At 50.2% G+C, this 27,445-nt stretch overlaps 9 protein-coding genes across 18 annotated transcripts; 4 read left to right on the forward strand and 5 right to left on the reverse strand.

Annotated features, from left to right (window-relative positions):
* Positions 1-133: 133 nt before the first annotated feature.
* FOXG_05343 (uncharacterized protein) lies at positions 134-1,190 on the forward strand (the record flags this gene model as incomplete). 2 transcript variants are annotated; one of them, XM_018383561.1, is made up of 3 exons in its annotated part: positions 134-245; positions 436-790; positions 930-1,190. In XM_018383561.1, exons 2-3 carry the CDS (start codon positions 716-718, stop codon positions 1,188-1,190), a joined length of 336 nt encoding a protein of 111 aa, XP_018240525.1. In that variant the 5' UTR covers positions 134-245; positions 436-715. The 2 variants fall into 2 exon arrangements, with proteins under 2 accessions (XP_018240525.1, XP_018240524.1); XM_018383560.1 differs by having other exon boundaries at positions 196-790.
* A 186-nt stretch (positions 1,191-1,376) lies between these two features.
* FOXG_19038 (uncharacterized protein) lies at positions 1,377-1,623 on the forward strand (the record flags this gene model as incomplete). The annotated part of the gene is made up of 2 exons (XM_018399215.1): positions 1,377-1,441; positions 1,527-1,623. 2 exons carry the CDS (start codon positions 1,377-1,379, stop codon positions 1,621-1,623), a joined length of 162 nt encoding a protein of 53 aa, XP_018240526.1.
* A 6,183-nt stretch (positions 1,624-7,806) lies between these two features.
* Positions 7,807-8,031, forward strand: FOXG_19039 (uncharacterized protein; the record flags this gene model as incomplete). The annotated part of the gene is made up of 2 exons (XM_018399216.1): positions 7,807-7,959; positions 8,017-8,031. 2 exons carry the CDS (start codon positions 7,807-7,809, stop codon positions 8,029-8,031), a joined length of 168 nt encoding a protein of 55 aa, XP_018240527.1.
* A 2,287-nt stretch (positions 8,032-10,318) lies between these two features.
* FOXG_19040 (uncharacterized protein) lies at positions 10,319-14,777 on the forward strand. Of its 2 annotated transcripts, none has more exons than XM_018399217.1 (2): positions 10,319-13,031; positions 13,119-14,777. In XM_018399217.1, the coding sequence occupies exon 1, from the start codon at positions 12,204-12,206 to the stop codon at positions 12,546-12,548; it is 345 nt and encodes a 114-aa protein (XP_018240528.1). In that variant the 5' UTR covers positions 10,319-12,203; the 3' UTR covers positions 12,549-13,031; positions 13,119-14,777. The 2 variants fall into 2 exon arrangements, with proteins under 2 accessions (XP_018240528.1, XP_018240529.1); XM_018399218.1 differs by having other exon boundaries at positions 11,292-12,637.
* On the reverse strand, positions 10,696-12,915 carry FOXG_19041 (uncharacterized protein). The gene has a single exon (XM_018399219.1). The coding sequence runs from the start codon at positions 11,413-11,415 to the stop codon at positions 11,092-11,094; it is 324 nt and encodes a 107-aa protein (XP_018240530.1). The 5' UTR covers positions 11,416-12,915; the 3' UTR covers positions 10,696-11,091.
* Positions 14,778-15,544: 767 nt separating the features above from the next.
* FOXG_05344 (uncharacterized protein) lies at positions 15,545-15,793 on the reverse strand (the record flags this gene model as incomplete). The annotated part of the gene is made up of 1 exon (XM_018383562.1): positions 15,545-15,793. The coding sequence occupies one exon, from the start codon at positions 15,791-15,793 to the stop codon at positions 15,545-15,547; it is 249 nt and encodes an 82-aa protein (XP_018240531.1).
* Positions 15,794-16,159: 366 nt separating this feature from the next.
* Positions 16,160-18,651, reverse strand: FOXG_05345 (tubulin gamma chain). 3 transcript variants are annotated; one of them, XM_018383563.1, is made up of 7 exons: positions 18,534-18,651; positions 18,432-18,472; positions 18,118-18,284; positions 17,882-18,064; positions 17,536-17,829; positions 16,973-17,437; positions 16,160-16,914 (listed from the first exon to the last, which is right to left on the reverse strand). In XM_018383563.1, exons 1-7 carry the CDS (start codon positions 18,539-18,541, stop codon positions 16,684-16,686), a joined length of 1,389 nt encoding a protein of 462 aa, XP_018240532.1. In that variant the 5' UTR covers positions 18,542-18,651; the 3' UTR covers positions 16,160-16,683. The 3 variants fall into 3 exon arrangements, with proteins under 3 accessions (XP_018240532.1, XP_018240534.1, XP_018240533.1); XM_018383565.1 differs by having other exon boundaries at positions 17,882-18,284; XM_018383564.1 differs by having other exon boundaries at positions 18,118-18,472.
* An 83-nt stretch (positions 18,652-18,734) lies between these two features.
* FOXG_05346 (uncharacterized protein) lies at positions 18,735-23,261 on the reverse strand. Its single transcript, XM_018383566.1, has 2 exons — positions 19,790-23,261; positions 18,735-19,733 (listed from the first exon to the last, which is right to left on the reverse strand). Exons 1-2 carry the CDS (start codon positions 21,942-21,944, stop codon positions 19,207-19,209), a joined length of 2,682 nt encoding a protein of 893 aa, XP_018240535.1. The 5' UTR covers positions 21,945-23,261; the 3' UTR covers positions 18,735-19,206.
* A 389-nt stretch (positions 23,262-23,650) lies between these two features.
* On the reverse strand, positions 23,651-27,445 carry FOXG_05347 (uncharacterized protein). 6 transcript variants are annotated; one of them, XM_018383571.1, is made up of 4 exons: positions 26,930-27,394; positions 26,667-26,817; positions 26,160-26,537; positions 23,651-26,030 (listed from the first exon to the last, which is right to left on the reverse strand). In XM_018383571.1, the coding sequence occupies exons 2-4, from the start codon at positions 26,790-26,792 to the stop codon at positions 25,071-25,073; spliced, it is 1,464 nt and encodes a 487-aa protein (XP_018240540.1). In that variant the 5' UTR covers positions 26,793-26,817; positions 26,930-27,394; the 3' UTR covers positions 23,651-25,070. The 6 variants fall into 6 exon arrangements, with proteins under 6 accessions (XP_018240540.1, XP_018240541.1, XP_018240537.1 ...); XM_018383572.1 differs by having other exon boundaries at positions 26,667-26,814; positions 26,930-27,378; XM_018383568.1 differs by having other exon boundaries at positions 23,651-26,537; positions 26,930-27,445.

A 27,445-nucleotide genomic window follows, 5' to 3' on the forward strand; every position in this document is an offset into this window, starting at 1 on the left:
CCCAAACCACACCACTCAAATGTGTGCTTATGATTTTTTATGAATGCTCCCACATGGGCACGAGCCATCTTTGTTCGGGTCTTTTTTCAGCGTCGTATCGCGATGAATAAAAAATGAGGGCAAAATCAGCGAGCGAGTCACTACTGGGAAATTATAACCCGGCACTGCTATTTCTCTGATAGAAAGAAAAATGAGCACATTGGAAGAAGATCCCTGGCTGGGAGGCCTTGTTAGAGTGGTTTGCAGTGAGTGTTATTGTTGAAACTTAGCATTCTCTCACTGAGCTGGAAACTTGTCTCCCATCGGCCCATCACATTTCGATTCAGCACAGGTCCCCTGCCAACTGTATTATACAGTTGCATTATCCCCCATCCCCTGCCACAATGCGCTAAGGGCGTGGGAGCTAGGAGTGCAGCGCTAAATTGAGAGAAATAGGGGCAAAGAGCGAGAAACATTACATATGACGGCTCAGATGGAAGATGCGCGAGATTGACATACGGGAGGTAGAACGAGAAAACCCAAGGCTCAAGTGTCGATGTCGCTGAGGAACGACGGGCAAGCTGGGTGATATTGCAAACCGCATCGAGCGTCTAGGAACGATGGGATGAGCAACGATGGTTATGGTGATTTTGGCAACGAGGACATATTCAAAGCATTGATGCCAAGCCGCTTCATCAAGTCCCTAGAGCAATGACGAACTGGTGAATGTTGGACAATGGACGATGCGCGAGATGGACCGCTTCCCATACTCAGATTGGGTGCCCCATTGTATGGACGGCACCGCAGCCAGGTACGTCAGTGGGCAAGGACCAGGCCGTCAGCATCTTATGCCCACCTGGCTAAGGAGCAGGAGGTCTCATATGGAACCCGTCGAACTTACACGGAAGAAACTTTGTCGAGCTACCAGACTGCACTTGATCTGAGCCCAGCACGTGTACCTCGCAGGTAGTACCTTGTGGGAGAAACCCAATCCGAACGGCCCCCGCAGCTCCGCAAGGATGGTCCATCCGCCACCATGCAAAGTTGTCGACTGGGCGCCGCTCTGGCGGATACACATTACCCAGGTAGCACAGCAGAGATGGCCCGCGGACCTAATCTCTCAAGATCAGACACGCCCTCGATTAGTGCGCCGCCATGATGAACGTGTGGTGGGCATGTCGCCACTCCACTCTCCTGACAAGCCAAGATGAGATGAGATGAGATGAATACGTAGATGCCATGCTTGCGCTTCGTCAGTACTAACGTAGTGGAAGATGCTTCCATTAGGCCATCCAATACGTATCGCCCAACGACAGTCCGTCATGTTTCAGCCGATGGTTAATTGCAGATGGCTTTTGGTCGATAAATTTGACGAGTATAGGATGTAACCCTCAGTAATGGCATGCCCTATGCATTTAAGTGCAGACCAATGCCAGACCGTGCCACGGCATATCAAGTCAAAGTAAGTCTATCGTGTAATACCAACTTCAGTTCTGTCCCACTGCTGAAAGACCTGGTGATTGCATTCGTCGCCTTTCGAATAACAGGCACATGGCTTACTTGCCTCAGATCATGAAACTTCAGGTCAAGCAGAAGATCGCATCACTAGCCTGCCCCTCAAAACGAATGCTGTGGAAGTCATAAGAGATACTAACGCTACACGGTATAAGTGTGTTGTGCATCACTGTACATCATATCGTCATATCCCGGTTGCCCGATCCATTCTCACCCCAGCATCATCCTGGTGGTTCATCGCGCATTCTCATGTAATCTCCGCCGACCCATTCTCACTGTCCTTCCAGAACAGCATACAAAATAGGAAAGGCGCGTGTACCCTTACTGTTCTGTGAAGCTTTGGTCTTCGACGCATGTCAAAGCTCGTTTTGATGCTTCATTTGCCTGGTGATGAGCCTCGTTTCTCTATCATCTTGGCTGTGACCCTCAGATGTGACATTGCAATCACAAAGACCCTGACTGAATCATGATCTGCACGGGCTCGTGCCATTAATGTGGTAGAGGTGAGACCAATGTCGCATATCAAAAGAACCTAGAACAACATGGCACTGCCGCAGTTCTCCAGAAGCCTAGAAGGGATGCTTTAAGCACTGGCCTTTTCTTGACGTCGATGAATTGCTTAATCTCCTCCGCCAGGGTCCTGTTCCTTGGGGACACGCGAATTTACCTCCATGCACCTCTAGGATGGCAGATGATGCTCCCACGACATGGGTCTCCCTGCTAGTTACCACCATGGGTGGTGAACATCCTCCCTTGAGAGAGATATCATTCACGATGCTGTTTCCAATCGCTTGGGACTGCATCGGCTGTGCCGCTGAATAGTCAATTGCGTCTGTCTTGTCATGAGCTTAGCGAGCAGCAGACTGGGTCTTGTCTGGTTATTCGTCACTCTGCCATTTCTCCAAAGTGTGGAAAGTATCTTTTTCACTGTCGACGAGTTTAAACATGTTCTTAGGAACATCCATGACCCCTAAGGCCTGGCCAAAAACCGCCGTGTCACGCGACCTAATTTGTGTATGTAAGAGTAGCATATATGTGTAGGCTCGTCATAGCCGATCTTGCCCAGGTATCGGGAAGGCGGTGACTTTTTGTAGGTTATCACATGCATGCAATTCCATTAAATGCTCCCGTTTTCATATATGGTGAAGTATCTCGAAGATTATAAGGATCCTCCTGCCTGGAACCTGACCTCAAGTACTTTGGCATTGAGTAGTTTTCGATACATCCAGCCGACATTCTGGTAAGCTGGCTCTCCGGATCTCATACTATTGTTAGCTACATATGATGGCGTTAGATATCTTGCAGCTCGCCTGTTAACTACTGCAGTGCTACGGCGTTACGTTGCTCAATGATGGGACTAGCACGACTCGGAGAATTCTGCCAATGCAGTACCAGTACATACATACTACGTACGTCCTGTGCTTGTGCCATCAGGAATCGCGTTTCTAGCCGAACTTGCTCAGGGATGCCTTATTGATGTTACTCACCGGAAAACTCTGCCATGCCAAGTACTACTGGCAGGCAATCGAATTCAATCAGTAAAGGGGACTATGCCTAGTACAGTGTGTATGTTCAACAGGAGAATGGAAATGGAATGTTTCTAGTCATTCTAGCCTTCCTTCCTCTCCACCACTGAGGGTGAAATCCAACGGTGTAGGCAGCTGAGGCGCCCAAATCGCAGGGCTGCTGGAAAGAAAGGCCTGCCGAAAACTGGAGCAGCCCACTTATTTACCGAACCGATGGAAGCCCCAATTGCTTCCATTCTTCGAAGGGCAGTCAGCTCCTAATCTGTCCAATCTGGCCTAGCTTGATTGACCTTCAACATTAAATCGACCCACCAAGATCAAAAGAGCACGATGCAAGCCTCGAGATGCTGGGTTTCCTGCAGGATCACGAGTTTTCATCTTAAATCTCCTCCTTGCTTTTTCTTTTTTTTCCCGTACCCACCCCTAAATCCCGAAGCTTTCTCGAAATCATCTGGCGGCAAAGTCCATCATTGTTCCCGAGTCATACGTTTTCTTGCCATATTGCGATCCGATCCGGCCTGTTCCCCGGGTCATGATGTATTTTCTGCCAGTACTGTCTTCTATAGCCGCCAATGTGCAAGCATTTGCCTGTTCGTGGATCTATTCGATCGTCTAGGTACTGTATCTGTACCACCTGTCTTCCATGTTCAAAGGCCCTGGATACAGCGAATCGGATAGCAATTTGTCCCTATGTTTGACAGTAGACAAGCATGGTGACTCCTTGGCGAACATCGGATCCGCATACTCGTTGTGTCTTGTATGCCAGCCGCACGGGTTCGATGGCCAATACGAGAATTACTCGGCTTGTTTATGATGTTGCACTTGTTCAAAACGGCCAATATCTTGCCCATCATCATCACAAGAACATTAATGTGCACATGGAGGTTCAGACACTTTCGATCTAGGGTGCCGCCCAGTGAGACGACGGGACTTGGGCTTGTGCTTCCGTCATGCTGTCCTCTCTGCTGTATGCAGAACTGTCATTAACGGTCGTCTCCCCTCCTCGGCCCGTAGCCCAAGGGTTCCTATTTTCGTTGAAAGACTCAACCACTGTTCATTCGGCCCCGACATCTTGAGAGACACCTCAGACAGCCGAGCTTTCCCTTCATGTGATACTCGACCTTCCAATATGCACTTGACAGGCATTAGTATGCACAAACTGACTTTCACAGACTACCTCGGCATGAGGTACAGAGCAAATTCTTCAAGGCAAGAAACATTCAACGAATCGCTGGCCCCTACCTGCATGTCGAGTCAGGGGTGTCAGGTTCGGGAATAGCAGACATGAACTAGAATAGGGTGCTCAGGGTCATGCATGCATGCTTCGCCCGGCTGAGGAAAAAGAGAGGTGCCCGACTTGCCCGACTCCCACATTTTGCAATCGGCAAAAGCACAAATTCATTATCTTTTTTTTTTCTTGTTCCAGCAATGCGGATACCCTCGTCTGTTACGGATCATCGTGGGCTATATGTATCTCAAACCTATTTATATCGGGTAAAATATCGCGGGGAGATATCTCCGGCAAATTTATTCTTACCAGAAGACTTGCAATACCAGTATTGAACCGTCAAAACACACCAACCCAACGCAGTTACACCGCCCTCCTTCGGTTCGAGCTCGTGGCGTTAGGCCAGAAGAGAAAGTCCCAACGGCCGGGATCTAACGCTAGAGACAAATCGTCGATTCAAATGTGCCGAGATGGTCGATTCTAGGTGGTCAGCCAATGGCCAAGTAACCGTTAGTTGATTGTTACTGGCTAAAGGCTTGCTAGGCCCGGCCTGCGTGAAGATGCTGTGCTGTGCTGAGCTGTGACTGTGACTGTGTGACGCAGGACGGTAGCCAATGTCGTCAGGGACTAGATCTCGAACATTGTGGCTATCCCCTGCGCTGAAGGGATATCTAATTCCTAGTAGGCCAAGCATTCATGTGGAAGCGATCATGAGATCCCCACGATGCGGCGTCGCGCACGGTTGGAGGTAGAGACCAATTCGAGCCACTGGCAGCCTGTCTTCGCCCACCATCAGCCTCAAATGCGTGTCTTTGAGTTGCAACTAAGCCTTCCTTGGACAAGCCACCACACGATGGATATTGAGAATCGGATTGGGCTTTGTGGGCCGGCATAGCTAGATCTCACACCGTGGCAGGCTAGGGAGACTAGAAGCCTAGAACATCGTCTACTGCAGCGAAGGCTTGCGAGGTGGTCTGATGTCGATCGCTCTGTGGGACTACAGTACAGTAAGTATTTCGCGGTAGTTGACCAAGGCAAGCTTAATCCTTGAGCACTAATGTAGCCATCCAGCCTCCCCCGATAACGCCCACTGGCTCGCCGCCTGCACACGACCATGCAGTTGTACGAAACAGCCATTGTTATTGTTATTGCATCCATTGCATATGATAAAGAGGCAACAGGTGAGGTTCTTGAGGATGGGGGGTGCGCGGCTGATAAGGTTGAAATACATCAGCTTTGCTGTTACACAGCCAGCTCATCAGACACTTATGGATTCTTACATATTTGTGACCCCTGAGCAGTCACCAACTGACCTTGGGTTTCATTCCCTTCAAAGGTACAGTAACGACGAGAACAATCCTTTCAAGACTTGCAGTGTACAGTAGGTTCATCCCCCCGGACAATAGTCCCGGTCGGCGGGGAGTAGCGGGGGGCGTTTTATGTGATGCCATCTTGATTCACGCCTCCGGACGGTACGTAGGTAGGTACCATCTATCTACTGAACTAAGGATTGCGGGCGCGTTTCCGCACACTACACCAGATCAGATGCGCCCGTCTCAGCTCGGTCTACTAATATTAAATTGTCGATTTCTTGAGACGGACGGGACACACTGCAAGATCCAGGTACCTCGATCCGCTATACCCCGAGGTATCGTATCGGCCGATGCTATCCTGCATCCTGCATCCTGCATCCTTCAACCGTGACGTTGTATCAACCACCGCGGGCACTTTGTCCCGCAGCGCTGGCAACACCCAAAGAAAACAGAGTCGCCAGATCCAATGGTTTAACTGGAGTAGACTATGGCCCCCGGTAGTGAGCAAGTCTCCCACGATGTTGCATCGCTCACTGCCCGTTTCCTGTTCTCGTATCCAAGGTGCTGTACTGCACTGGAGAACAGCCCCCTTTGCCTTGTGAGGTCTCATCCTCGGGGTTTTTTTTTGTTGCTTTCCGGGTGGTTTATCTGATGACTGGTAACCAATGACCTCCTTGCAGGTGGATCTGGAGTTTAACTGTGGCCGGGGGCCTCAGAAACGTGTTTGACTTGAAGCTAGCAGACTTACAAACTTACAAACAGGTAAAAGGTTGGTCCATCCAAAGGCTACCATTACTGAATGCGGATGGCCTCTCCACTGAGAACACACGTGGTAGACCGCAAATGCAGGGCGACGGGCGAACTGCCTCTCGAATCCCACCAACTGGCAACATTCCACCCGTGCAGGCGAAACGCTTGCACTATAGGAGAAGGCTTTATAATACGTACTTTAGTTATATACGAACTGGAGACAAGCGTTCTTTGATGATAACCGTCGCCGTGTCCGAGTGTGGGTCCGGGGCCGAATGAGACGGCTTGGAGATGTCAAGCTTGTTAACAATGCAAAAGTTCATGATCTCAGAAAGAACCTCGACTACTGGCACATGATATCACGCTCGAGAAGCAGATTGTGGAGAGATTATACTGCTCGAAGCTCGGGCAACTTGCCTTGTTGGCCGTAATAAGAATTCACACGCGTGATGGAGATGGTCCACATCCATAACATTTCTCTCCTTCCCTTGGGTTCCCTTGTCCTAGGAAATATAGATCTACGCATCGGCTCCTGGTATTGATGCAATCTCTGATTCACATCCGTTTGACAGGCATCTCTTCCAGGGCTAATCGTTGCTTTTTCCCCGAGCTTTTGAAGTTACCATAGGTCATAGATACGAGGCCCAGGAACCAAACTTTGTCGGCAGTTCGTCAAAGTTTATTATGAAATCTACCGTATGGGATCTGCAAAGTGTCGATTACCTAGAGAACTCTGAATACTATAGTATGCTGGTCTCGACCAAAAGACTTTGATTATAGGAATTTCAACTTGTTCATGTTTCGCATAACGATGCTACAATGAAGTCCACCTTGTGTCATTCTTAACAGCACAGGGTCTTGCTATTGGTAATTCTGTTTTGTTGGATCCTTCTAGCCTTCCCAGTCAGGCACCCCGTTGAACTTTACGGGAAAAACGGGGCAATCTCCCGCTGGGGCTTCCTTGTCCTTCACCGGGCAGTTAGTGTCATGCCAAATTATTGTGACAACCGGTTAACCTAACTTCAACTAACCAGACATTCCACCTTGGGAACCATGGCCGCGTTTTGTCAACTCCACGAGACAAGACCAACGCGCGCTGTTGTAACGATAATGACCAGCGGCTGGCTCTTGATTGAACCTCCCCGCCTTCTCGTCCTCATCGATGACGATCCACTTGCCGAATCTCGTTTGAGAATCAGCTTTCAATATTCTTAGTCCCTACCTCCACGTGAGATAGTCAAAGGCAAACGCCTCTTTGACTGCATATCGTCATCAGCAGTGATATGAATACCTAGCCAGCCATATGATATGCACTCAATGTCATTTTGAACTAGAGTCATCTCGCTGCCACTGTTGAATTTTGAAGTTCAATCCGATTTCGGCTGGCCTCAAACCTGCGCCAGCCCAACCGTTGTTGATCAGCGCGAGCCATCGGAAGTGGCAGAGTGGTTGCCGGCATGGATACCTAAAGTGTCACTTTGGTAAATCATCCCCGATGGTCTCATGCAAGCGCCGCCGCTCTCTACAGACAGTACAGGAGCCTGAAAGTTTCAATCCCCGGCTTCCAGCCCTCCGCCAGGGCCCCCTGGCCATCAACTGGCCTCCTTTCGATCTTCGCAAATCGACTCTGTACATGGGTCCAGCGATGGTTCGCAAAAGTCGCTCTCCATGATCCCCTAAACTAACAAAACCGACAATGCAACAGGGCATCTTTTCCTAAAGGAACCTTATGCATTAAGGATTCATGCTGTTGAGCACACTCAGACACACGTCGACAATGAGCCCCCCCCCCTTGCCTTCGCATTGGATGTCATGGTCGTTCTGACAGGTCTTAAGACTAGCCTAAACATGGGGGTGCTCTCGCGGCACAGATATCGTATAATATTCGCCGAGAGTTTAACCACAAACAGGTATTCTGAGGTACATCTCGCGCAGTCAACTTAACCCAAATGACCCCCGGACCAATGTGACGGGCGCTGGCAAGGTCTTATCCAGCCGTACATAATTAACGCAAAACAGATCTGATATGATCAGTGGTTGGTTAACGGCACATCCCTACCACTCAATATTCTCTGGCCAACCACGCCCGTCCCGACGTACCTAAGTGTGCGCTGCAGCTTCTCGATTCCAACGGTCTCGATGATGCACAGCACTCAAAAAAGCAACGAATAACGTCGATTGACAAGGCCAGCTCGTCGCCAGCCCCTTCTCGAGAGCCGATTTGTGGACATGCTTGTCATTTTCTTACAGTATTTCTTGAGATGCTGATAAGTGCAGCATCAGCAATGTGATATGGCGAGTCATTCGGCAGTATTTTCACATCGTGCATGATGCGTTGCAAACCCCAGACTCAATCTGAGATGCCGTGTCAAACTGAACTGGTAATCACACCCTCTTCTGAATAAGCGTTTTGACACAATCAAGCATGAGGCCTCCACTGTTCAATCGTATATTTGCTATGTAAAGCTTACTCTAATAAGATGCCAGGAAACAGTAGCCTCACATGCGACGCCTTGTCAACTGCCGACAACGAAACATGGTGCTATTCTCGAAACTAAGCATCTCGCAATGGCGACTACCGCGAAGACCTTTGCGACCCTTGTGCGGACTGACAATAATCGTTGATTGGGTGTTCAGCCCTCACGAGCAGAGCAAGATTTTGGGGGAGTAAGACCGTCCCCACGGCACATTCAGCCAACGCCAGCCGATCGGATCACGGTAGAATGACGTGGCCGTGCTTCCACAAAGAGGCCCCCAGATCGATTCCTGATTTCTGGGTCTACACCTCGAGTCCTTGGCCTCGAAACATTGCCGAGGCGCACACGGAGATGCAGATGGAGATATCCACCACAGTGCTGGTGACGGATTCCAATGCTACGCCAAGTCCTACTGTGTTTTGTGAGTTGACAGGGGTAGGGTGCGCCCGAAGCGATCGGTGAGGGTTTAGGAGTTGCCCGTGGCTTCTCCAAACGCCAGATTCCCGCTCGGTCAAGGTCGCTAGTTGGTCATCATATTGAGCAGTCAGATATCCTAAACGGATTTGTGAGCTGTTTGCCACTCGCGAGAGGGATTTGTGCATGTCACCACCATATTAGATACCACGATCATGAAGAAGGTACAATATATTTAGGCTGAAGACCAGCGGCGAAGCATCTGACACAACATATCGTGCAATCATTCCAAAAGGATGGATTCCCATTGAGCTCAGGAGAAACAAGGACAGGGGTCTATCGACCATCAACACCAGGACGGAATGGCGGGAACCCTGGGATCTGGCTTGCTGTGGGGCGGATTCGACAGTGCGATCGTCTGATCCCAGGGCGCCGTGCGCTAGTGAGATCCTGCCCGTCCCGGGAGCACACCACACCGCTTTCAGTGCTTCCATACACCCCTTTTTCGTGAGGGTAAAACCGATGGCCGTCAGTGGTGTTCCGAAGCCTACGGGCCACCAGCAGGCGAAGTCTACGACAACAGTGACACTTCCAGACTTGATTCATCAGCTCCATGAGTTCGATATATGCATAGCGGGTTAGGGACTGCGTCAGGGCTGCAGGGAGACACAAGAGACTTCTGAAAAATTTGAGATCCTGGGCCCACGCATGGATACGTCGATCGCAGAACTCCATTAGCTCAGCATGTCAAACATGCAGCAAGACCCTTGGAACCTACCAAGCTTCCTGTCCTGGTAAAAGGGAACCAACGAAGACTACCGGCCGGTATACCATCACCCACCAGTTCTACAAGTCTGTGCCGTTTGCGCTTTACCGCCTGCGCACGACAAGCGCCGAGGGTTGTGATGTACTGAGGTCCTTGTGGTCTTATCAGAATTGGCAAGTTATTGGCTGCTATTACTCAATATCAACCTTAGATGAATGCCAATGCAGTCTTGGCCAAAAGCAGTCAGACAAGTCACCACTTTGACTACTGTTGACTTGACTGGCAGTTCTGGACCCTCCTTTATTCAAGTTATGAGCTAATAATGCTTGTGCAAGTGTACAGTATATTTGCACTATCATTGAAGGAAGGGTGCAAGTTGCGGACTTCAAGCCACACCACGCCCGGCAACGTTTTCACAATACGTATGTGTGGTGCTTTCTACTAACCTTGGCATTGAAGAGTGGCCTGATTTTGCAGAAAGCCACTATTGGGCACTTGCACGGACTGCCCAACTCATCCTAGCTCCGGACCGCTTTGACGGTTCGTCAGCCTCGTTGGATCGTAATCGCTCGCGACAAGGCTAGCGGTCAGAACGTTATTTGCATCCGTGTAGAAATTGGCCATGAGAAATAATCTACCAAGCAACTGCCACGTTCCGGCCTTGGGCTTTGAGTTTTACGAGTCAACGGCGCTGGGAAGCAGCTTCTAACCGAGCTCTAAGCGTGCGCCACCAAAGATTCACGCTATGGAGAGTTTTACGGAGTCTTCTCATTGCTGGTTTTTGAATTGTGGAGTATTGGCGTCAATAGCTTCGGGCAGTATTCCGCACCAGAACTCTCAACCTCTTGAACTGTTTATTATCTTGTCATTCCAAAGGAACGTTCTCGAGCTAATAAGGCATCATGTTTGCTGGAGCACCTAGTTGATAGCCGTACCATGGCACGAGAAGTTTGGTTCTCTTCCTCTGGCACTGGCGCCGATCCGTCGTCTCAGCCTTGCCAACCCTGGCTAGAAGCCAGACTTGACTGATAACTTATTCTCAGCCGACTGAGGCTTGTTTGCTTCTTCTACGGACTCCCTCAAAGGAAACTTGGGACCAATCATATTAGCTGGGCTGGCGTGATCAATCATACGATATGCTGAAAAGCTTGTGCATCGGCTCAAGGAGACTTTTCTTCGGAGGAGTGATGAGATGCGATAAAATTGACCAGTCATCAAGCTGCGAATTACTAACAACCTCCAGTTCCGGATGATTGACGTTAATAAGTATAGATGCAAGCAATATGGATAAGGGAATACAATGCATACGACATGGCAAAGAGTAATTGATGGGGGGAGGGAACCGAATCAAGCCCTTTCCCCCCAGCTTTCTATCCAGAAAGTTCCTCACGCCGCAGACTTTGCCAGGGCTTTTGACTCCCAAGAATGCCATCGCATCTCGGCTCATCTAATCGTTATCGTATCTCATCTCCCCAAATATCATGGCGGGGTGCCACCCTGGGAGCTGGTTGACACCCCACTAACTACCTAGGCACGCCCCTTGATTCTCCTTCCTTGACTCAACTTCAACATGTTGATTCACTTTGATGCTGGTCTTCCAAGGTCAAGGACAGGCTAAGAAACATCATCGACGTGTCCATCAGTTCATGGAAGAAAACGTCTTTATTGAGAATATTCCCCCCAAGTCTGGCACCAATCTGAAGTTGGGCTTGGGGCTATACTGTCACCATCATAATCACATCCATGAAGAATGGTGCCAAGTGACCCTGATCAAGCACACGTCTTGAATATACACAAGTCGTGCCAGTTCACGAGAAAAGACACTGACCATCGTCATGAGTCAAGTTAAACATCATAGTGAACGCCACGCATGATAGGCAGTTCCAGAAAACCCTTGGAGAAGAACACCAAGCAGTGATTTAGTTGAGCCAGAGGCGTCAGACAAATGGGAGAACTGCCGGCCTAGCGTGTCCTTGATTTTTGGTATCTTGTTTCCCATGATCGTGATCATGACCATGACAGAAGGAAGCTTTTGGCGAGAACATCACCACACCATACCATGACGAAACTTGCTCCCCGGCAGTCTCCATCACGGTTCATCCATGTCTTTGGGTTTATTTTCTAGCTGCGTTTCCGTCGGGTGATATCTGCATGCTCTAACGGCTGCCTTGCTTTTTCCACGTACGTTTCGTGGCCTAATCGTTCCACGAATGCCGCATTAGCGCGTGGAGTTGTATGTGGTGGCCGTCGATGTTTGCTTCTTCTTCATCTTCCTTTCCGTCCAGGGAGTCCCCTCTGGCATGCGGACATCCTTTCAAGGCAAATTTGCTTTTTGCGCATCCCTCTTCAGTTTACCATGACATGATTCTGGTAAACCGTCAAGGACAGACATTGCAATCTTCATCTTCGGCTCCGCACCCCGGAATTGTAACGGAGATCAAGGGCTGGGCCGTCCTTCGCGTTGACTACCGTGGAGCTCCTGGCGCAAGGTCAAAGAGTTGCAAAGCGGGCCCTTTGAGGGTCTGTTTGGTCTTGTATCGGACAACACATCCCAAGGGTCTGAGATCATGCACTTGCTAGACTCCAACTTAGTCATGTCGAGTGTTGAGTGTGGTCTATCACCTGTTGGTCTCTCGTGTGACATGAGTGGAAATGGAGTAACCGTCAAGGTAGGTAAACCCTTGTTAACATAGATGGCACTCTAGTCATGGTCATGCCGTAACTTGCACCTGAGGGTGTGAAACTGAAGTCTGCGTCTTGATCAACCGGGACAAGTTGCCATCGTGGCCAGAATGCCCGTTTTACTCAACTCGATCTCGGCCAGACGAGTTTCCGCGCGTTAGGGACAAGATATGGATACCCTTATGGAATTCATCAGCAAACCCATGGGAATGGCAGGATGCTCTGTTGGGAACGACTTGCCCGAGACTATTGACGCTCCGGCTCGTGAACTGGCCATGGCGTTGATAAGATCAAGCCCCAGGACCCTAGATTTACTTCTCCTCGGGTAATTGCGTCGATCATTCTGGATGGGTGCTGTGGTTGGCTAGTTTCAACTCAATAGTGAGTTGACTCGCAATTACCTTGGGACCTTAGGTCACCTTGGTTAGTGCCTAAGACTCAGCTGAGACGCTAATTACTGTATCTCAGATCCCGCACGTACAGTATCCGCACGCATCAATCAACTGGCTCATCGGCAAGGGCTTTATCTCCCTCACTCGCTCGCTCGCTCGCTCTCACCGCTGATGGCGCTGTCGAGAAACGGAGTCATTCATAGCGCTAGAAGGCCCCTAGATCAGCCAAGAAGAGATGATGTGGGAATTTCGAGACAGCGGCTCCGTGACCGATCCAGGGTCCTCTGATTCAAGACTCAGATCGAGCGAGGTCCTCTTCCTGGTATATCAATGGATATTGTCTGGCCCAGTGGGGTTGAAGCTGAGATTAGGGCGAACCCCAGCCGCTTCTCCGGAGCACAGCTATACTGAATCGGTGGTGGGTTTCCGAGCAGCGCATATGTGGGCAGCGCTATGGATGCGCACAGCATACATCCATCGGTAGGCATCCACTGTCAATGCACAGAACTTTCAGGTCTAGGGAGTGAGTGAGAGTGAGTATCAGGGAGAGCGAGCGAGCTCCTGTCGTGGGCAGGGTGAGGCTTACGAGCCGCCAGATTGACCCTGCATCCATGACCGCCGTGTCTCTAACTTGGAACTTACTTGAGACAAAGCAATGCCGACTATTGCAGATGAGATTGAGCTTGAAAGTCTCCTGCCAGATTGGGATGTCATTTGGACTCTATACTCTTAACTGAGCTGACTGTCTAGGTAGCTAACGGAGTGCTAAGTTATTAGTACACAGATTGGCTCAGTTGAATGATGCTAGCTTCAACATTTTAAGATGCACGAACCATCTTCTCTCGGGAGCGTTGTGCTTTCGCTTTAGTAGTCATAACAATCTCCTTCATGTATGTCAACATCAGATCATATCATGAGCAGACTCGCTGGTTGCTTTTTGTCTTTGCCGCTTTGATCCAGTGTCATTTGGTCGTGCACGATGGCGATGTGGTTGGAAAACCTTGCTTGTTGTGCAAGATGGCGACGGTGACGGTCATGATAATGGGAATGTGACTCTTTCTCTTCTTGGCTATTCCTTGTTACCTGAGTGAGTAGACTTTGTTTTCTCGTCCCGCGCGGCATGTGAGATCTGGGTCCTTTGATGTGATACATGTTGTTTTTTGTTGGTTGGCAATCCCCATAATATGATATGACATAACAGAGTTGGCCGATGGTTGGTGGTTGGTTTAGAGAAAGCTTCTGGAGATTACATGCGTATGTGATAGATTGTTGTTTGTCTATGGGTCTGTTTGTCCTTGTGGTGCATTGCGTGTGACCTTTTGAGGCTCGGTTTCGTCTTGAGGAGGTTGTCGCGGTGGTTGAGGACTGGTGTCTAGGGTAACCAGGAACTCTAAGTAAAACACGTCCATTCTTTACTATGTCAGACTTTCCGTCTTGTATCTCGCTGGTCTCACGTGGATTGATACAGGAGCTGGCTCTTTACTTGATAACACGTCAGTGCGGGATCTGGATGGATGCCGTTCCTGGCTAAAGCAACATAATCCAGTATTCCATTGTTCATGCATGAAGCCATAAGCAGATATGACAACTCGCAGGCACGATATAGTACCTGATTCCTATCGAAGCGTTCCAGAAGCACGCCAGCATACATAAAAATATGGTGAGGAGCAAGATCCAGCTGCTCGTCTAGGCATAGGGTAACTACCTAACTCGTGGACTTTTGAAGCTATACTCGACCGTCCATAAGTTTTGGGCAAACATGTTGTGGCGGCTAGCAAGTCATGGAAACTCTCAATAGGCTCATATATAGTTTGTTTTATGATGCAATTCAATGCATTAATTAATAGAATCAACATGTGGTACAAAAAGATAACATCTCGGGGCAGATAGAATGGGTGACCCGAGGAAGCAAGACTAGGTTTTATGAACTCCCAAAGTCTTCCAGAGTAAATTCTAAAGTGCAAACACTGAACGACGATAGGGCGAGTTGTAAAGCCACAAGATAATTATACGGCACGTCATTTGTCGTTGCATATATCGCAGTGTCATGGCAGCACGTAAAGTGGCTCTAAACTGGAGAGCAAGTGTCATAAAACATGACCTCCTCGAGGCTGAGGAACACAAGGTTTAAAGGTTGGAGTGCCAGTGAACGCAATTGGTATTAAAAAGCCAAGAATTTGCCGTACTGTAATAGACTGAGTAAGCTTGAGATGGTGTGACTGCGTTTCATGTATTGAAACAGCCAATGGTGACTGTACTCGAAACGGAACAAGTTATCAATATAGCAGTGAGAGAGAACACTCAAATTACCCTGAGTATCTGCACAAGTCACTGAATTATTCTGTCGTACCGGGAGAGGGAAACAGAAACTGATGCATCGAGTAGCGAAGGATTCATTGCTCGCGGTCCATTTCATTGATTATTCGTAGGTATCATTAACCTCCTCTCTTGTTCTTCCTTCCATTCCATTTCCTTTCATATTGTACAAGATAGAGAGAAGGCTTATTGCTGACGCTTCTCAACACCCTCACGACCAACGTTGCTCAGGTCCACCTCCTCGCCCTTGGTAGCGGGCTCGCGGAGACCAGACTGAGCGGCAGAGTCGGTGCCAATGGGGCCCTCCTGCTTGCCAGCGCCGACGTTGACGGTGCGGGCATCAGCGGACTGCCAGTCGGAAGCCTTAGGGGGCTGATCGGGGAGAGGGAGGTTGGCCTGGGTCTCGGCGATCTTCTGGTCCTTGGATTGAGTCATTTTGATGGGGGGTTTCTGAATGATTGTTAGCATTTATTCCTGATACAACTCGATATTTCGGATGACACTTTGACTTACTGGGTTGGTAGTTGTGGTTGTGATGAAGAAGTCTTGTGATGATGTGATGTGGTTGAGAGTTGAGAGTTGTAGAGTTGGAGATGATGATGTTGAACTGACGAAGCTTCTCAGAGGTCCTTTAATACCTATTCATTCACCGAGAAAGCACATTCTCCATAATTACACTCTTTCCCTCCAAGCAAACGCAAACGCACGTACACGTACACGTACACGTACACGCACAAACAAACACAAACAATGAACTCATCGCGATGCCATTTACAATTCTGACGTCAGTGGTTCACTGACGTCACAAAAACATCACCACGCAAAATGCTCCGGCCCTTTCTCCACATCAAAACATCATCTTTGACGTTACATGTTCCACGATGTTTCTGACAGATTCTGCATATCTCAGAGATATTACTCGACGACCCACGCTAAGTCAGATCGCGGATCGACCCCATTCAATATCCCGGCGAGGAGACTACAGGGATCACAACCAAGGCGATGCTGTCACTGCTGTCAGGTACCGAGTCAATACCTTGGTTAACCTGACTCGGGACCCAACGAGCACGCGACATATCTACCCTTAAACCAAGGCACTCAGCCAGTCAATCGATGGTATTCACCAAGCCAAGTATCTAAACCCGAACCAAAACCGAGGCTGGCACCCAAAACGCCCCCAGTGCAATGTCATTGATGCAGTGCAGTGATTGTAAAGCAAATATGTTGCAACATCCAACATCCAACATCCACCACCCATTGTGACGTTTCAAACCCCACTACCTCAGACACAATTATGAACAACTCATCCTTAACTCCTCCCTCCTTCAAGCTACTCGTCGATCCGTCTCTGCGGATGTGGGCTTCTCCCCTGCGTCTGGGTTGAGGTAATCTGCGTCTTCAGCAGCTTCGTATTCGCCAATCAAGTCTGCAACAACTTGGCGTGCCTCGTCAAACTCGTTGAGGTTCTCGGAGAACGGTGCTGTCTTCTTGTATCCTTCCATAAAGGCATTACGCTTACGCATGCCATCGTACTGCCTCAAAATTCTCTTGAAGAGCTGTAATTGTGTGAGCTACTGTGTTGAATGGAGTAAGTAAACAGGAGGTCTTGCATACCGTCGCAATACTTGTGTGGTTGGCGAGCATAAGACCGCTTACACGGTGGCTCATGGGTATGTATGGACTTCTCTTCGTCAGGGCAACTTGAATGCTTGCAGGTCCCCATGGAATGAACGTAGCCAGCCGTCGTTCTCGGATACGAAGCAGACTCTTGTGAACATCCGTCGGATCAACTTCACCCTGAATGACATTGAGAATGGAGATGTAGCAACTTTTCTTGCCGGGAACAGTAGACACCATGCGGTTCTTGGGCTGCAGTAGACGTCGCATCACATCCAACACTGTCGTTTTGCGAACTGTCTTGGCTTGCTCGACTTGGTCACCGGTGAATGGTGTGTAGGCAGTCATGAGGAAATGGCATCGAGGAGTTGGGATGAGGGAGGCTAGGATGCTGACAAGATCATTGTGCATGTAACCGGGGTATCGAAGTGTTGTTGTACTGGCAGACATGACAGTAGCAACCTGATAGTTGTCAGTGCCTTTGCTTCATTTCACACATCTCCTAACACTCGTGCTCTTGCTACGTGCATAGCAGGCAAGATTGAGGCGGCAGCACTCACCAGCTGGTTTGTTTGTTGAAAGGATGGCTCCTGAACATGCAACCTATCGGCAGCAATGTGTGATAAAGCACCATTATCCAAAACGACAACAGAGTCGGCATTTTGCGTCAATCTTCGCATAGATAGGATACTGTTATAAGGATGAACAACAACATCGCCCGCGTTCGTTGTGTCCGGGAAGACTGAGTACGTCTGGATGATCTTCTTGGGAAACCGATCGTTAAGCCTCTCGAGGAGGAATGAACCAAGACCTGATCCAGTACCGCCAGCAATTGAGTGCAACATCATGAAGCCCTGGGGTATGAAACGTCAGTAAGCAGGTTCCGGCCGGCCAAGGAAGACTCACCTCAAGAGAGTCACTGCCATCTGCCTCTCGATCAATCATCTCCATGATATCCTCGTACACTGCCTCACCACTCTGGTAACCATCACCCCAGTTGTTGGCGGCACCAACGCCGTCTTTGCCCACGTAAAAGTTCTCGGGGTTATAAATATTTCTGTAAGGTCCAGTCTGGATACCATTGATGACCTGCAGAAGCTGCTTAGCACTCGGTCGCCTTGTTATTATGGTCAAAGACGCACCCTCGGTTCCAGATCAATCAGGATGGCTCGGGGAATGTATCTCGTATCGTCGCTCTGGTAGTAAAAGACATCTTTCCGGTCACCGCCTTCAGTCGCAAAGTCTTCTAGGTTTCCATCTTGGCTGATGCCGTGTTCCTGGCAGAGCTGTTGCCAAAACTGGCTTCCAACTGTGCACGAATAGAATCAGCAACGTTCGATATATCTGTATGCGCATGGCTGCAAGAGCAAGTCGGAAGACGGCGGCGTAGATGCGGGCATATCGAGGGAGCAGATAATGGTATCTAGATGGCGGGGGGAGATGGGTTATAACTAACTGCTGTTGCCGCACTGCCCGGCCTGGATCGTAATGATTTCCCTGAGAATTGGTATGTGAGTATCTGAATCAGGTCGTTATCGACCGGGAGTATTGAACTTACCTGGGCATATTGTTTAGAAGCTGAAAAGTTGTTGTTTTAGAGCCAAATCTTTTTTCTCTCCGGGCATCGTCTTGGGGAAACTGACGCGACGCGTGCCGCACTCGTACCTGCCCTGAGCTTCTCTCCCTCCAGGGCAGCTCCCCTACTCCCTCCCACCTGCTGATCCCCCCCCCCCCCCCGCGTTTCACATGAGCCTTGAGGTCACTCATCAACATTGGGCTGAAAGGAAGAGTACCTTAGCTCAGCCTTACTCTTCAAGATTACTGACCTAGTAGTGATTTATTTAGTACCTCTAAGGTGGATAGTTTATGTATGTCCCAGTTACTCTCCTGTTCGTATACTTTCTTCTTGTTCCATGTTTCAATTACAACTACAATATGACGACTAATAACTTCAAACATCCCATCACTATTGAAACATCAAACTTCTCCCAAGGCCCTCTCAGCATAACTTGTTAAAAGCAACTTTTGTATTCCATACACTGATCAAGTCAATCTTTGCCTGCTTGAGCATTCCCACGAAAATCACAAATGTGACTTTACCTGCAAAAAGAAAATATAAAACGTCGAATGCTTGACAACGCCCGCAATGCTGCTCCTTGCACCTTACCTTTCTATGTAAGCACCTAATGTCAGAGTGTGCTTCTATATACTATTCCCCAGTTCCCTCCACATTACTTCTTATTATGGACCTTGTTCTGCTCCAAAGCTTCTGCAAGCTCCTTAGCCATGTCCGCCGTCTTGACCTGAATCATCCAAGTCTCAAGTCCGTCACCCTTCTCGTTCGACGTGGTCATCTTGACGTACTTCTTGTCAGCCTTGTAAGACATGTCGGCGAGGACCGCTCGGTTCATAGCAATATGTCCACGGGGCTCTGCTCGCAGGAGAAGACGAACAACACTCGTCTCCTTGTGCTTTAGCAGTCGAAGAGCTCCTACACCCTGTACCGACCACGGACTCTGAGACTTGGGCTTCTTGTCATCCGACTTCTCGCTGGCCGGCACAAACTTCAACACCTTTGCCCGTACATCATGCATGATATCCTCGTCCTGCTCCAGATTCTCGGCCAAGTTGACCTGCTCGTGCTTCTCGCCTTCTTCATCGCCTCCGGCGGCTCCTTCGGCTTGGTTCGAGGGTTCCGGGGTCCCGCCAGCTGGTGTTGTGGCCAGGCTAGAGCCTCCCCCAAGACTGAACGGTGTGTCTACACCCGTCGCTTTAGTGGGGCGATTTTCCGATGTGGAAAAAGAGGAGACTTACTGGTCCCGGTGGTTGAACCACCAGCAGGCGGTTGAAGGTTGCCGTTCTGGTTGGATCCAAATGTTGGTGCCGAGTTTTGCGCTGGCGAGGCTCCTGTGAAGCTGAACCCTGGCGCTCCTGTAGATCCGGACGCCCCTCCAAAAGCAGGAGCATTGTTATTACTGCCTGCTCCAAAGGCTGGGGTCGATGTGGCATTGCTTGCACCTCCAAATTGGAACGGATTGGAACCTCCAGAAGGTGCGGTGGTGGCCCCAAAGCTGAACATGCCTCCAGGAGCTGATGATGGGGTAGAAGCTGTGTTTCCTCCATCATTGCCTGAGGAGAACGGATTGTTGAACGATGAAGAAGCAGAGTTTCCTCCAAACTGGAAACCGAACGATCCTCCAGAGTTGGTTGAGTTTGCGCCAAAAGACGAGCCTGCATTGTTAGCAGCAGGGGTCGTTGAAGCACCGCCAAACAGAGGTGTAGAAGTGCCTGAGCCACCACCAAATGAGGGAGCAGCAGGAGCTGTAGAGGCGCCACCGAAGCTGAAGATGGGTGCGGCCGAAGCCCCAGTGCTTCCACCGTCGAATGCCTTCTTGGCCGGTGATGGTCCATCCTGCTTCATGGGACTACCATCAAGCGCGGCTGCACCAGACGACGTAGGCGACTGAGGTGCTCCAAAGAGGGGCTTGTTCGCACCGTTGATCTTATCAGCACCAGCGGAAGGCGCCCCGAAGCTGAAAATGGGAGCCGCAGCAGGCTTGTCTGCCGTGGGAGCAGCGTCAGTCTTGGGCGCCGTCGCATCGCCAGAGTTGGGGGCACCAAACAAAGGCTTGGCAGTTGACACCGCGGCATTGCCGAACAGGTTGGTGGCGGTGCTTGTAGGTTTTGCACCAAACAAAGACGTAGCAGTAGTCGACTCTGCACTGGGAGCACCAAAGAGTGAGGTCTTAGCGGCATCATTGGTAGCAGGTTTGGCGCCAAACAATGTAGATGACTGCATCGAGGGTCCGCTTGACTCTGCAGGCTTGCTTACGGCACCAAACAGATTGGTAGTGGGCGGGGGAGTGTTGGACTTGTCATCAGACTTGGTTCCAAATAAGCTTGTAGCAGGCTTTGTAGGCTCTCCAGCCTTAGATGGTTCCGTAGCCGGCTTGGGGGGCAAAGAGAGACCCAAAGTTTGCCGGAGCCGCTGAAGCCTTAGACTCGAACAGTGACTTCTTGGGGGCCTCATCGTTCTCTTTGTCGGATTCACCTCCCGTCTTGTCAGCCTGCTCCGAGACTGGTGTTGATTCTTTTTCCGTAGGCTTGTCCTGCTTGGCGGCACCGAATAGGTTAGAAGTGGGAGGCTTCGAGGCGAACAAAGAACTCGTCGGCGCCGAAGTGGCCTTTCCAAACAAAGAGGCAGCTTGGCTTGTGGATGCAGAGCCAGATGGCGCAAATTTGATAGGGGTGGTGCTGGGGTTCCAGGTCTGGTCGACAGGTTTCTCGGCTGCTGTCTCATCCTTCTCTCCAATACGCACCGGCTGTCCATCATTATCCTTGGTAACTCGGTCAAACAAACTTCGGCCAGGGGTGCTCTCCCTAGTACCAGGTGCTCTGGACCCAGCGGCGAGGCCACTGGTAGGGGCAGGCTTCTGTCCGAACAGACCGATGCCAGCCTGAGAAGCAGTGTCGGCGCCACTGGCTGCCGCACTTGGCTCGTCGCTGTTACCGGTTGCCTGGCTATCATCCTCAACATCTGAGTCGGCCTCACTCTCGGCATCAGCATCAACACCACTATTCTTGGCCGAGCTTGCATCAGAAAGGTAGCCAAAGATGTTTCCACCAGAAGAAGCGCCAGCAGCACTGCCGGGCTTAGGGTTCTGAAAGATGCTGCGAGCAAGCGAACTACCACCACCGTTGGGCTTGTTGAAAGCAAAGGGATTTGGCTTAGCAGCAGCCCCATCATCAGCGGGTTTGGTAGAAGACTTGAAGGGAGAGGCGGCAGGAGCAGTCGACTTGTTGGCAATCTTCTCGAAGAGAGATTTGGCGGCAGAAGCAGTGCCCTTCTGCATCTTCGAGGGTTGGCTATCAGCCTCATCGCTGACGGAAGCCCTGCGTTTGTTCTTGCCCAAGGTAGAAGCTGGAGTAGGAACTGATGCAGGAGTTGGCGCTTCCTGCTCCTGGTCATCTTCTTCACGCTCAGGAGCACGTCGCTTGTTGTTGCTGGAAGAGCCGTTCACAGCAGCATCTTTAGTGATGTCATCATCCGCCTTACGCTTCTTGGTAGCAGTGGCCTTTGTAGGAGTTGGTTCGGCATTATCTTCCTCTGGCTCAGGGAGGCCATGTTCACGACGCCATCTCTTGAGCACATCCTGAGAAGGCTTAACATTCTGGAATTCGTACAGTCCATAGCGCAACAGAATAATACTCCTGCTCTTTTCGAACTCCTTTGCGAAGTTGACGACGTTAAGCTTCCAATCCTTCTTGGAAAAAATTTCGTTGGCCGCATATTTGAGTCGTCGAAGATCGAGAATACAGAAAAACTGTCGTCGCTGCTCTTCGTCGAACTCGGGAGGACAGAGATGTGAGAGGAACTGGTCTGCGTAAATAGAACCCTTCGAGTTCCAGCTTTGAGGGATCTTCTTTGTAAGAACCTCGCCAGACAGTTCGGGATCGGGGTCCTCAATACGCATGTGGAACAACTCCTTGGATGTGGTCTTGGAAGCCATACCGCGGGGCGTAGCATGTGCAGTCGATTCTCGATAGACACGGCTCGGCTCGGGGGTAGCGCCGGGAGCAAACACCTTCTTCGGGGTGTTCTGAGGGATGCTCGGGGAGAAAGGAGTGATGGAGGGACTATCGGAGGTGGTAGAAGCCCTGAAGATATTACGGGATGTAGAAATGGTAGATCTGTTGAGGCTGCTGGAAGGCGTCTCATCGCGAGTCGTCAATAGCCTCCGTGATGGCGCACTCTGGGGGACGCCGAGACGGCTGCTCTTTAACGGCGTTGAGACGTAGGCGCGCCTCGCGAAAGGGAGAGCAGGACGCGGCCGAGGCGTGCTCTTGCCAGCCTCGGCGAGTTCGTTATCGCAGGGAATAGCAAAGGTGACCATCTTGCGCGATGGTTGACGAATAGGGTTGAAGGCGGAAAAAGCTTTGTGTGATGAAGGTTGATGACAATGGAACCACGATCGGAGGCCAAGGCCAAAGGGTCGCGTTTTTTTTTTTAACCCGAGAGCGTGCGTCGAGGTAGGTTGCGTGACCTGACCAGGTAGCAAAAGGAGAATAAAGAAAGGACAACGGGCAGAAATTGATGAGAAACAGTCAAGAAACAGCTAAAGAAGCTGTCTTTGACGAGAAGCGGTGCGGCGTGATGGATGGCAGCGCAGTCGCATTCAGTCCAGGGTCGCCCTGGGAAACCGTAACGAAAATATGGAAAGAGTTGTACGACGGGGGAGATGTTTTGGCCTGGGCGCCAGGTGCAGTTCAGTGCTTTTTGGCTGGGGGGCACTCGTGCTATGAGCGGGCGGCTGATGACCCTCTTTCACCCTCCACTCTTTCAAAAAGTAATTGTGGGCCTCCCGCTCAGGCTAAGCCAGGCCATAAGGTGACTCCATCATAAATTCTCAGGCACCAAAAACTGGTTGCGACGACATCTTACGAAGCCAAGGCACCCTCTATCATGCAGGTCCCGTGACCGGCCTGCATCATGGATTTTCTTAAGACACTGGCTGTTCAGCCCAATTCAGATTTAAGACGTGCCATATCTCTGATGCAAATCAGCCATTCAATCAGTGGACGGGATTGGATGACAATCTATGAGACTTGGCGTTGTCGCCGTATCAAGGGTCGTGGCAGAGCTGATTTCATAACTTGCCCAACTGAAAACATCCTCACACATACATCAATCAGGTTCATCTTTACCATTTAAGAATGTTATCACTTAGAAACGAAGCAAAGCCAATCTTTAGTTATCAAATCACCGAATCCCATTGTTGCATCCTGAGTTACCTAGTCCAAACTACCAAAAGAGCGTGTTCTTCTCTCACTAAACATGTTACGAGAAGGTTCGTAGATACCTGGCTATGGCCTTGTTCATGGCTACCCGGTTTGATATCGTTGCCGTCAATAAACGACAACGAAAGGTATGAAGACAGAAGAAATAATACAGAATGAAAAGAGAGGAAGCAACATTGGCCGAAGCAAAAACAAATAAAGAATCAGATCCATAACCCCCATTCCCATCCTAAGAAATCAAATTTACGCTTACTTGGTGGCAAGTTTCTTCTTTTGCTCCTCCAGATACTCCTCGTCGGAAGCATCCAGGATGTCGTATTCCTCATCTGTCATGAATCCATCTTCAGAATAGTCCCATTCGTCATCAATGGTTTCTGACTCTCTAGGCTCCTCAACGGTAGAGATAGGCTCAACAGCCTCGTGGATGCTAGCCACAGGTGACTCCTTCTCAAGCTTGGGGAAAATCATCTGACTCGAGGCTTGGCTATCATTCTCCTGCTTGGGCTCCTCAACAGCTGTGGGCTCCTGCTTCGCCTCCTGCTCGGACTCGGGCTCGGGCTTGGGCTCCTCCTTCACAATTCGGACATTGACATCACACCACAGTCTGTGACCAAATTTCTCTCCATCTGGAGTTGTAAGACGCCAGTAAGAGATGACCTTGCCAGGCCGAACGGGTGTTCGGAGTAGGACAGTAAAGGGAAATTCCTGACCAGGACCAAGAGGAGCATAGCACACGGTAGACTCTGAGGCAGACACAAGCTCGGAGATGCCGGCCGGGTGATTGGAGTCAACATGACCCATGTAATCGCCGCTCACAAATCTGACGGAGCAACCAGCGGGCCAGTTCTCCTTGCCATCGTTGCGGAGAGTCCATGTTTGTTCGAAAACATGGTTGGGGGGAAGGATAGTACCATCGGGGATGGTCTCGCGAACGAATACACCCTTGAATTCCGCCTTGGGGGTGGGGATGGCCTCGGGAGTAGTAGATTCCTTCTTAATTTCCTTCACCTCAGGCTCGGGGGTCTTGACGGAAATCTTGGCTGGAGCAGGCTCAGTTGGCTTGACATCAACGATAGTACGGACAGGGTTGATGGAATTGCTGGGAACCGTGGGTTCAGTCTCAGTAGACTTGGACGTGCTCTGGTGGTCACCCATTTCGGGCATATACTGGCCATCCTGGTTCTCGCCAGTTGTTGTAACACTGATATGGCGGACAGGAGTCTTGAACTGAATCAAGGGATGAGTCTTGTTGTGAGCGTTAATGGGGCTGGCCTCGCAGTTGGCACAAAAGTCCAAATCATTGCAGATAGCACATTTGTATCGGGTGCCACGGATGTAATTGGGGTACGCCTGGCTTCCCGGAGCAAAGAGGTCCGTCGCAGCAAATGCCAACATGGACGGCCGCTGGTGCACGAGCCCGGACATCAGTGAGTGGCTCATAGATAGGCGCAAATCGGTGGCCAGGGTGGATGATCTTCACAGACTTGATGCAAGTAGAACAGTAGTCCCAGTCAGGACAGTCGAGGCACTTGTGACGGATACCTGTGATGTACTTGTCGCAGCCATCGCAAATGGCGTGGTGCATATGGTTACGGCCTGGGCTCATCTTGGCTGCAACATGATGGGGCATTTTGGTTCCCTTGACAGCGGGGGCAAATCCGTGCTTGGGGTGATGGCCGTGCTTGTCCTTAGCGAAGCATGGTTGGCAGAGATCGAAGTCTTCGCAGACGGTGCAATGAAGAAACTCGGCCTCAGGGTGTTCTTGCACACAGCAGTTGCATGTCCGCATGATGCCGAGAGAGGCCCAAGGAGCAGTAAGGGGCTCGAAAATTGGCTTGGACAATTGAAATGTCTGAACTGGAGGTGGAATCTTAGGCTCGACCTTGGTCTCAATGATAGTCTCAACTTTGACCTCCGCCTTAGGCTTAGGGGCGATAGTCTCGGTGGTGCTCTGGACTAGTTGCCCATCAACAGTTGAGCGCTTGATCAACCAGTGATCTCGACCATGGCAGGTGATACCTTGATCGACACAAGACTGGCAAAGATCAAAGTCTCCGTCGTCACAGGTGGAACAGTGGTAGTGAACATCAGGAATATTGTTTTCGCAGCTGTTGCAACAGACTGCGAAGCCAGGACCAGCATGAGTGAACATAGCAGGGCATTTGTTCAGTGATGGATCGGCAGTCTTGGGCAGAAAGAATGGGGACTGATGATGCTTGGTCACGGGGAGAGATTGGGGAGTCTGCTTTGGCACCGACTGTCGTTCCATAAGATTAGCAAGCCTGCTCTCAAAATCCAGACGAGCATCCCGACGTTCTCCAATGAGTCTCGCAGCATCACTGAGGAGAGCAGAGTTGTAAGTTCGCGATAGAGGGCTAATACGGACCGGAAGAGTCGTCTCGGGAGATGTGATGATTGATGCTGGGGTTGGTGCAGGAGCCTCAGCAGCGGGAGTGGGTGCAGGGCTTGGCTCTTCGGAGGTCTCGTGAGCTTCTTTGGGAGCCTCGTCCATGCTCATAGGAGAAGAACTGAATGCGGCGGTTTCAAGCTCATCTTCGATGGTGACAGGCTTAGGTACTGTAACCTTGGGCTGTTCTTTGATGGTGACACGAATCTTGAGCTTTGACTTTGCCTTGGCGGCGCGGTAGAGTTGCTTGTAGATGGGGATGTTTTCAGCCTCAAGAAGGACATATGACGCAGCAGAATCGGAGTATCGCTCAAAGGCGACTTGAGCATCTCCGGGAATGTGCAAGAATGTACGGATCTGATAGCGTGTTAGTTGTTGCTTAATCAATTATTGAACCGCCAACTTTGGTCTCCATGGTAAGATGGCGACGTAGGATGGCGAAAACTCTGGAACTACTCAACGCGAGAGCAGTATTTGTCAACATACATTAGATTCAAGAGTTCTTGGGACCATATCCCGAAGAGGCATCTTGGTGCGACGAGTGATGCCCTCGAACATCACCTTGACGGTGATGGCATGGTCCAGACCAGCGTTATGCGTGGTGGAAGCCATTTTTGCAATGTTTCCAGGAAGGCTGCTAAAAGAAAAGGATGTTAGGATCCCAGTTTATTCTCGTCGTACTCGATCCGCAAAGGACGAGGATGATGAAGAGAAAGGAAGAATGACGACTGCGGATGGTGGAGCCTTACATATGGTAGCCTGGGGCGGTGACGAGGATGTTAATGCTGTTATCGGTGGTCGAGATAAGCAATCGGCGGTGACAAGAGGGTCGTCACCCGTCGTGAAATCGGCAACAGGCGCTCTGAGAAATAAACTATGTTGGGCGATAATAGAGAGGGTCGCCTGATGATAGAAAGGCGCAAGTGTTTTAAAAGGAGGAGAAGAGGGTGAGATTGATGGAAGAAAAGAAGAGAAGAGGAGAGGATAAGGAAGAAGTAAGAAGAGAAGCTTCCACTGTACGCGGGTCCTGAGCTGCCTGTAGGTAGGTAAGGTGAGGTGCCTCGGATGCCTGCAGGGGGTGTGCTGCGAATTACTGATGCCCGGGATTTCAGGTAGACACTGACGGGAGGATACTTTTACCTTGGGAACTAACTCTGGCCGCAGACTCAGTGACACATTACCAAAGAAAGATACCTTGAGGCTACACTGTCATGCCATGGCAAGCCGCGATGGCCTTTGGTGAGTCCGAGGTAGCGTGGCTGTAG

The sequence above is a fragment of the Fusarium oxysporum genome, chromosome 7 (assembly GCF_000149955.1).
Source record: "Fusarium oxysporum f. sp. lycopersici 4287 chromosome 7, whole genome shotgun sequence".
Lineage (NCBI taxonomy): Eukaryota > Fungi > Ascomycota > Sordariomycetes > Hypocreales > Nectriaceae > Fusarium > Fusarium oxysporum.